This window comes from Phoenix dactylifera, chromosome 18, assembly GCF_009389715.1.
Source record: "Phoenix dactylifera cultivar Barhee BC4 chromosome 18, palm_55x_up_171113_PBpolish2nd_filt_p, whole genome shotgun sequence".
Classification (NCBI taxonomy): Eukaryota; Viridiplantae; Streptophyta; class Magnoliopsida; order Arecales; family Arecaceae; genus Phoenix; species Phoenix dactylifera.
Genome location: NC_052409.1, coordinates 5,740,057 through 5,750,017, shown reverse-complemented (window position 1 = coordinate 5,750,017; position 9,961 = coordinate 5,740,057). Strand labels below are relative to the sequence as shown.

The 9,961-nt window shown below is 37.2% G+C and overlaps 1 protein-coding gene across 1 annotated transcript; it reads right to left on the bottom strand.

Annotated features, from left to right (window-relative positions):
• Nucleotides 1-5,757: 5,757 nt before the first annotated feature.
• LOC113463750 (clumping factor A-like) lies at nucleotides 5,758-8,891 on the bottom strand. Its single transcript, XM_039115641.1, has 4 exons — nucleotides 8,216-8,891; nucleotides 7,758-8,075; nucleotides 6,997-7,218; nucleotides 5,758-6,285 (listed from the first exon to the last, which is right to left on the bottom strand). The coding sequence occupies exons 1-4, from the start codon at nucleotides 8,387-8,389 to the stop codon at nucleotides 6,079-6,081; spliced, it is 921 nt and encodes a 306-aa protein (XP_038971569.1). The 5' UTR covers nucleotides 8,390-8,891; the 3' UTR covers nucleotides 5,758-6,078.
• Between the last annotated feature and the right edge of the window lie 1,070 nt (nucleotides 8,892-9,961).

Sequence of the window (9,961 nt, the reverse complement as noted above, 5' to 3'; positions counted from 1 at the left end):
TGAACAAAAACAGTGTTCAACTATGCATCTTGCAGAATATATAAACATATAGATGAAACAATACAACAACGGTTTTAGAATGTTGATCTACCAAGATGCTTTGTAGATATTTAAATCACATAAAAGAAAATCTAACAATTAATAAAATAGTGGTAAGAAAATATCTGGCCTGTGAGGTGTGAGAGGCACGCCAAAAGACGCACTGTCCTAAAACCGTTGTTGCCTTCCCACGTGCAGGTATTGGCGGTCAGCGACGGCTCCAAGATACAACCCAAACGGCTCACAGCGGGCCTAATCTACAGTGCACGTCTGTAGTAGGCAGATTACCTAGTCTATATCGGTTGCCCAATAATATAGAAAATTGTAAAAGAGAGAATGGTGGTAGAGAGAAACAATGAGAGGAAGAAGAAGGATTTTTTATTGTATTTTTTGTTAGATACAAGGAATGGCTCTTTTATAGGCCTTTTGTCATCCAACCATAACGGTTGAATACTTATGGCCTCATTAAGGCCATAATGAAAGATAATGGGAAGTTTTGAAACTTCCAAATGGAATTTGAAAAACTTAAAGATTATAACAACTCTTTTTTAAAAAATTTGGGGGTTACAAAACTTTTCAAAATTTATTCAAATTCCAACACATGGACTATCCAACCCTCGTACGATCAAGCAAAATGGGAGCTCCCCTCCATCCCCCTTATAGGACAATTTGTTGCCTTGTTAGATTTTCTTTCTTTTTCTTTTTTTTTATGCTGAAGCTTTGTCTTGTGATATAACAATCTGTTTCCGATTTGATGATATTTTTTCTCTGCTAAAATGGAATCTTTCAACGGGCATGAGATTGTAAGACTATAAAACTTTTTGGTACGTAAAATTGTCGGAGATGAAGCTCGAAGCTTATTCGTCCATGTTTATGCAATGTTCATGGTTTAAAAATTATATCTAACTCAGATTCTCACGTAGTACAAAAAAAAATATCTTACAGTTGTGTAATTATTGTGAGGTAACTAAAAAGATTGTGTAATTATATATATATATATATATATATATATATATATATATATATATATATATATATATATATATATATATATATATATATATATATATATATATATATATATATAGAGCAAGTACTACCTATAATTGTGTAATTATTATTTTTTTCATGCTTGACACTATATGAATAAGCAAGCTATATTATGGTAGCATGTGTGACATATTTAGGCGTCAAGTTGCGCAAGAACGATAACAGGAATAGCCTTTTTTTTCTCTTAATGTTGCGATCGATGTCCCTAACACGTCTCTCTCCCACTCATTTACTCTTTTTCCCTTTCAAATCACAACGTATATCATTTTGTTACCCTTTTACCACCACGTACAGCAGTTTGTTAAGGATAATATACTCATCAGTAATAGCACCTTGTTATATATATATGATTAGTGGGGCTGTGTCTTTCTTAAATCATTCAACTGACTTATAGTTTGCTAACTCACTTTATGTTATATTCACTAGCCAAACTTTCCAAAACCAGACATTTGATTTTAATTCTTGCTGAACTTATTGTTCAACTCTATCTATGATGAACTTATTGTTCAATTCTTGATGAGCTTTTTGGCTGCCAACCCCCCTCTCTCTCTCTCTGGGTTGGGAATGAAGTAATAATTGGAACGCTATGCAGAGTGGAAAAACATGCCTTCCAATACAATCCCAACACTAGGAGGGTACGGAGTTCATTCACAAAACCACCCTTTCCACCATCCACACGCCATTAAGCACTTCTCTGGGTCCATCTCCAAGGCTACAGCCACTCCAGGTCCAACGACTCGACCTACGTCGACTCCTTCCAAATTCTAATACCCGATTGTTGACAACTCTGCCCGAAGCTGCCAGCCAAAATGAAGGCGGAAGGTAGCATCATTAGATTGAAATACACATAAAATAGACATCTATATCCATCAAGACAAACCATACGCCCATGACTAGTTACGATGCCCATATAAGAGAGAGAAGAATGGAAAAGAAACTTATAGTAAAGATATGTGCTCATGTTCAGAGAGAGGGCTGAAAAAAGAATGAATAAGTTATTTATTTGTTAATTTGTTAGAAAATAATTGAGTTTTTTCTACGATTAATGATTTTATCCTTGAATTTAAATACAAGACATATGAAATTTAAAAATATCCTATACATTTTCAATATCCAATATATATTTGTTTAGTCTACAATCTCCCGTAGTTAGATTTAGAAACAAAATCATTAGAAAATACTAAATATATCATTTCTTGTAAATATTGAAAGAATATTTTTTTCTTACCAGATCAATAATTATGACCTTTTTTATACAGAAATTTCAGAAATCGTTGTCTAAGCTGCATACATCATGCGTTCATGCATGCAACTTATCATGGTTGTTGGTTTCTGTAAACCTTATTCATCAAATGTGTACTTTAGTATATGGCAGTGGGAATCAACAATAGTGATCGACTGCAAACGCAATCATGTCGATACATGCAGTTACATGCAATAATTTTTTTCAGGAGACAGATGGCTTGCTTTTTAGAGTACTACTTTTCGCTGAAAAGGATGTAATGCTGTTGGCTGTCAGCGTAAAGGACAGAGAGTTGAGTGGATTAGGTTCGAGGGAAGGCCCTTCTGCCGCCCTGATGTCCCAAGTTTTCTTCCTACTTTAGTCTTCTTAAGGTGTGGCTAATGTCAAATCCCCACAAGTACATGAAGAAAAAATGAAGCTAAGTTGATGAGCTTCTGTGGTTCTATTGGCCATAGTTTGTTACCTTTCCAAGAGGGCTGAACCCCGTGAGGGCGTTCCTTGTGGAAACGGCAACTCGCTGCTTCCCAAGTCCTAAAAGATCCTGGAATTATTGTCCAAGATTGTGCAGTTCCTCCCCTCGCTTTGCATACCTTTTAGGAAAGGGAATTGAGAGAGTGAGATCTTTGACTTCTTATTATAGGCTTTTTATTCTTTAGAATTGTGTTGGCGATATCTTGTTTTCACCACCATATCAAACCATAAACCAAAGATCTATAATTTAAAAAGTTTTATATTTTAAATTTTAAAGTTTGAATTTTGAATTTTATACGTAAAATGAATTTAAAATTGATCCTAGGCCCATTTATTAGTATTATTATTTTTATATTTTCAACTATAAATATACGTAATGATCCCATAGAAAAGTTTCCGGAAATATTCTTCTTTTCTATGTATTCTTCTTTCTCACATATTGAATTCTGATCAAACATATGCATGGTCCAAAGCAAGGTATTCAAATGCTCATAATTTTTCTGTATCGAGTGAGATGGAAGATCACAAAAGTAAAAATTGAGAGATTTGGAGATCGCAAGTGACATATGAGAACTAAGGAGTGTCAAAGGATGAATAAAAAGTTTTGGACAATATATTGATAAAAAAAAATGTATCAAGATTGTCAACTGGTTCAGTTGGTGATGGCTGAGTGCGTGACCGAGCCCTATGGCAACTAGATTTTCATGAATGGAGTCCAAGTAGAGTCCAGCCCAGCAGTTGGATCAGACTTGGGCTTGGGCTCCTGGATCCGACCCATATTTTATTGTACGAGTACGACTTACATTAATGGGACATGAGGCCGGTAACGTGTATCATACTCTTAAGTGGGCTAAGATAGTGGTTAATGGGCTTTCTTCTACAAAAAACTTAACGTTGTTGTGCAATGCAACGCAACTCATTTGAACAATGCATTGCAATTATTATGATAAGTTTAAGATTTATTGGAAGTCTAAAACCTTTTCTTTAGATACTTCAAGCAACAATTTTTACATGCAACTGATGCGTTTAGTGCAATTTTGATGACCAATTATTAGGTTTTTTTAGTGACAGTGTTTACATGTTATGCTCGGTGCGACATGTTATCTAAACTATTTAGCTTCGGGTATAACTTCTAACATTATGTGCAGTACTATTAACAAATGTATTATGTTCCTATTAAACATTGGGATGTTGGAACAAACCAACATCTTTCCTTTCCAAGATTATCGAAAGAGGTTTAAGACGAGATTTTCTCCATTCGGAACATGTTCAAAACTAAAAATGAATCACAATTCAATAAAAGAGAATCTATTAGCGCAAAGTTGAAGGACAAGAAGTAACAAATGAGAAAAAGAGAGAAGGAATTACTTTGGAAGAAAAGTTTGCTAAAAAGTTGAGGAATGTTAGCATATGCTATTTAGATAATAGGAAAAAAAAAACTCCAAGTTTCTAGAAATGAGAGGGATGAAAGAATCCTGGTGGATTCATTTACTAATCTACTAGAATTCATACTTAGTTAAAATATAAAATAAATATTTGGCAGGCAAAGGATGCCAACATATGGGTTCTTCGATGGTAAAAAAAAAGTTTGAAGAAAGGCCTGAAAATTTGGAAAGTTCCAGCAGATTCTTTGTGTTCCCACATGCATAATTAACAGCTCTTTCATCTCAAATCTCACATCTTTTTTTGTTCCACGAGCTAAGCAAGTGAAGAAAGGAGCAAACTGTAATTGGCTCAATTGTGTTATTGCATTAATTATTTAATTTAATTGATATATGCATTGATTGTATTTATTTTATAAACTGATATGCTCTTGTAATTAATGACGCATCTCACTTCTCTATACTAACGTAAGTAGTTCCTAAGCTTTCATTTGAAATGGAAACTATTAACCTTTTTCATATAGTTTTCTCTTAAATTATGCTTGAGCTACGGATGGATCACTACGTCTTGTGCTTGTTTTTCTTTGTGCCTAACAAAGTAATTGTGTCATCAAGAGACATTTTTTTTCTTTTAATTACAACATCTAGAATGATACCACTCTATTTTATTTCACTCAAAATAAGTTGGTGATTGATTGTTTGTTTCTAGTATTTTTTACATTTAACCTTTTAAATTATAACTATTCAAGAATTGAAAAATAAAAAAAAGAATTGTAACAACCCAAGACCTTACCCAAAATGGCTAGCCGAAAAATATTATTTGGGTTCCTTAAGCCTGTATAAGTATCCAAGATCTATCCAGCGAATAATTGATATGGAACTAAACATACGCTCGTACGGGTCCTCACATACTCCCTTCGTTCAAGCTTTGACGTTCTCGTCAGGCTAGGAGTTCAAATCTATTCAAATCTAATCACAAACCCCACGACTGGCTCGTAGTCAGCCCTAATGAATTCATGTTGCAGTGTCCTCTAGTCCATATAGATTATGGGTTGGGTATGCTCTGATGTCATTTATAACAACCTAAGACCTCACCCAAAATGGCTAGCCGAAAGGAATTATTTGGGTTCCTTAATCCTATATAAGTACCCAAAATCTACCCAACGAATAACCGATATGAGACTAAACACACGCTTGCACGGATCCTCACAGGAATAACAAAAACAAATTTATTAAAAATCTTGAGGTGTTTTTGAGGTAATTGTTATTGGTTTAATTTAACTTGCACTATGATGAAGAAGAAGTGGACAATGAGAGAAGCCAGGAAGAGGGAGAGGAGGAAGAGGATGGGCAAAGGAAACTGACGAAGAGGAAGACAATCCCGTCATGCTGCCAAGAAGAGCACGAGTAGGAGGACTGGAGGAGAATGGGAAGGGTGAGGGTTTCTCAGGATCTTAAAGCTAGAACAAGAAGGAACACAAGTCAACTCCATTTCCGGCCAACCTCATGCATGAAGCGAGCTCTCCTTGCCCAAACTGAATTCAAAGGTCCAACTACGAACACCGAATAACATAAAATAACCAATCATATTATTGATATGCATATTGATGAAGACTACATGGACACCCATACATAATTCATTACATTATTTGTATCATGTTATCACAAACCACACTTAAGGAGAGGGGGGAGGGGGGAGTTCAACTAATCACCACACATGCAAATTTAAAAGATAATTAAAAACCTTGCATTACAGTAATCATAGAAGAAAAGCTGCCTTCGAAGTGCCCTCCTTGACCTTCTCACACTTTATTGCTTTTATGATAGCTGGAATGATGCTTTTTACTATATTCCCTTGCGTCCATCCCACTTTGCCTGCCACCTTCAGGCTTCTTAATGCCCTTGGGTCTGCTCATGATCGCCAGTTAGCTTTTCCTTGATCTTCTCCAAGATGCCCTTCTCTTCTCGGGTTTCCTCCACTTCCATGGTTTTCTCTGGTGCTACTGATGGCGTGTCTTCTCCAGTCCCTTCACTAGGCTCTGCCTGTGCCTTCTCCTGTGCTTCCTTTTCCTCTGTTTTAGATTTGTCGTCCTCCATTAACTGTATCGAAAAGCATTCCAATAGAACAGGATCAATACAAGCATTGCAAGTGTCCTAACTACGCTGCTGCACGCATGGAAGCAGTAATATATATTGCCATAGGAGTTTTAGGGCAAAATTAATCATTGGCCATTCAACTCTTGACATCATCAATCCCAAAGATAAAGGGTTTGTTTGCTCTAGAATTGACATCTTGCATGAATGTTGATAGATGTTGCCATCTCTTACATCACAAAGAAAAAGAAAATGGAAAAAAAAGTATCTCTTGCATAATTAAATAATGATCTCCAATATTCTTGTGCTCCAAAGATAAAATATGCAGTGACCAACTTGAGTGATAAATATGGCAACAATATTGTTCCATCTTATAAGTCTGCATACTTGAGACCAAATTCGACCGAGTATGCACAAGAAATCAAACATTAAGCTTCCTTTTATTTTTTAAAAAGGAAAACTCACAGCAAAAGATTAAATACTTTGCAAATAGGGTTGTAGCATAGTGTCGAAGGAAGTTTGATGCACCTCAAACTTAAATGACATGTGAAATTGAATTGTTTTAATGCTTGTAATATGACAACTTCTTGTTTATTTCTCACTATAGCAATTGCATAAGCAAGCGAAAATCTTGGTGTGTCATCAGAAAAGATGGCTATATAAATTCATGATCGAAAGTGAACAGTTTTCTGCATTCTATTTATGAATAAATGCTACCTGGCCGGATTTAGAATCCTCGCCGGAGTCGGCACCAGATTTGGAGTCATCACCGGATTCTGAGTCGGAGGCAGAGTTGTTGCTCTTACATTCCAGCTTGTCAACAGCTTTTTCGGGAACCTCCACTCCTTCCTCGCTTTTCTTGCTGAGCTTCTCCTTAATCAGCTCCATTAGCCCCTTCTTTTTCTTCTTCTTATCCTTCTTCACTGCTTTACTGCTTGACTGTGTTCAAGAAAACAATGCCGGTCGAGCAGTTCATAATAATTTAATTTGACCAGGGAGGAAGAACTTAAGAGCTTGATCTAATAACTTGTTCGCTCAACTATTTCAGTTGTTTATTAAGTTCAAAGTGATAAATTAAGGCCCATCTTCTGAATCTTCCATGTTATTAGAAGCTCTGTATATATGATGGCTATAACTCTCGCTGGTCAAATTGTCATCCGACCTCAATGTGTTTCAAAGTCGAGCGACCCCTTGACCAATCAACCGTTTTTTATTATTTTTTAGAGATAGAAAAAAATAAAACAAATAGAAGGCTAAATAGGTTCACGGTCATGATTACTTACCTGTCTGAGAATAGGATTAAAAAAAATAAAGGCAATGTACATGGCTATCCTACTTCTTTCATGTCTATAGTATAAAGTAGTGGTTTAAACATTTTTACCCAAGTGTTGCATTATCAAAAGACAAGGCAAAAATATATATACAATCTATACTATGGCTTGAAGTTTTATTTCGTTGTTATCATGACTATATCTTACTTTGTCAGAATCAGAACCAGAACCAGAGTCAGAGGCGGAGTTGGAGGCGGAGTCGTCGTCGGAGGCTGAGGCCGAGTCAGAGGCGGAGTCGTCGTCAGAGGCTGAGGCCGAGCCAGAGGCGGAGTTGGAGGCGGAGTCGTCGTCAGAGGCTGAGGCGGAGGCCGAGGCCGAGCCAGAGGCGGAGTCACCAGAGTCAGAGTCAGAGCTATCACCTAGGAGTTTCCTTTCTTTCTTTTCTCCACTTGCCTTCTTCTTATCCTTCTCCATCGCTACCATCTTTTTCTTTTTTTCTCCATCAGAGCTGTCATCACCTCTTGCCTGTATCCAAGCAGAATGGCGGTAGCGATCAATTCATAATAGCTTCAACTGTGATAGATGCAGTAGAATAACATATTCCAACTGCATTCCTATAAAGAATAAAGGAATATAATGCATATGTTATAACGAGTGAATCTTACTGAGTCTCTTTCAGGACTAGAACCAGAGTCAGAGCCGTCAACCTTTAGCTTTTCAAGAGCACTATTCTTATCCTGAGCTTGTTCAGCAGGAGCCTTCTGCATGTCATCCTTCGCCGCTCCGTCAACCGGCTCGGCCGCGCGGCCAGCAGCGATGATGGGCATCTGTTCCGCCATCGAAGTTTTGTGCTTCGGAAATCACTAGTAACAAGATGGTGGGGTGAAATCTCTCCTTAGAACTCGAGATATTTCGTGGGTTTCGGTGCAATATTCATGAATATATATATATATATAGGTTAGCTTGGGGTCCAAATGTGGACTAACTCCATGTGGAGACACGTTGGTTCTAAGTAGGCATCATAAACGAGTCCAAGCAAATGAACTAATGATGGAGACCATGAGAATAGATTAAAACGATGAAGCAAAATATGATACCAAAAAAAAAGCGAAGCGAAAAGTTGGATGGTTTGGATAACCAACCAAAGGAGAATCATTAACGAGGAGGAAAACGGAGACAATGGCGTGATGAAGTCAAGCAATAAGCATTGGATGCCTGAGCTCTGAAGGCTAGATGGGGGAGATGGTGTCATTGTTTTGGCTCGGTATCCTTCATAGTTGCAAGGTGAGAACGCTAAGGTTATCACGATTGACAAACTGCAGAGGTGAGAGGCATCCAAACTCTGGGAGATCAACACAATACTTTAAGATCCATGAATCATGAATTATGTTTACAGACAAGCATGTATTCAAGATTCTTGCTGGTCCTACCACGATGACATTGTTAAGGCATCTCTTGAACATGATAGGGATGTTACCACCCTTGTACCAAGTAGTTGAGGACAACTCATTCAAAGTGTTGGCTTTCAGTACATGCAGAATGATTGCTGAGAATTTGATAAAATATTTCAATAAATAATTGAATTCCCGTGTTCCTTATGAATTAGTCTGTCCGTAAGTGTTGGATACCTAACAAATGAGTAGAACTCTGGCTTTGGATGCCACAAATAATGAAATTGCCAATAACCATGCACTCCGTAGATCCAATTATCTTTGGAATAATCATGAAATGTGCCCATGAAAATGGTGGGCTTCTTTCCTTGGGATGCCGTCAAGTTAGGTCTCCAGTGCCGCCAAAAGTTTCTTTGCTCTGATGAAGCTGCAAATAGACGCAGATCGATTTTTGGGTGGTGAAGAACCCGATTTTTGGGTGGTGAAGAACCTTGATAGCATCAAAGCCAAGCATGATTCTAGGAGTTTGATGTCACAGTTAGCTCTAGATGGAAACAGACTTTCTATATTAGGCACAGGCCTTAAATCACGCAATTTAACATTTATATCAACATCTTCTTTAGGGCAGAAAGTAGGCTGAGTTGCAACGAGTCTTTACAGACTTGATCTATGTATGAATTAGGGCAATATATCTAATCCATTTTTCGATCCATCAAGCGGCATGAAAAATCTATTTTGTTCATCCATCAATTTTTTTGGACGGAACCAAATTAACTATAAGTGGTCATAAACCCCAAGAAATAGATACATAGATCGGTTATAAACCCAGAAGAAATTATATTCCGCACCGCATGCATCAACATGGCGGGCACTAGGACAATCCCAGAGAAACATCCTGTGGGACAATCATTGAGATGAACGCATGATGAATAGGATCTTGAAGAATATCTTAGTGATTGGCGTGGTGCACGACCAGGTGGTGTATAAGGTGCATGATTTAATTTCTCCAATTATGTTGCT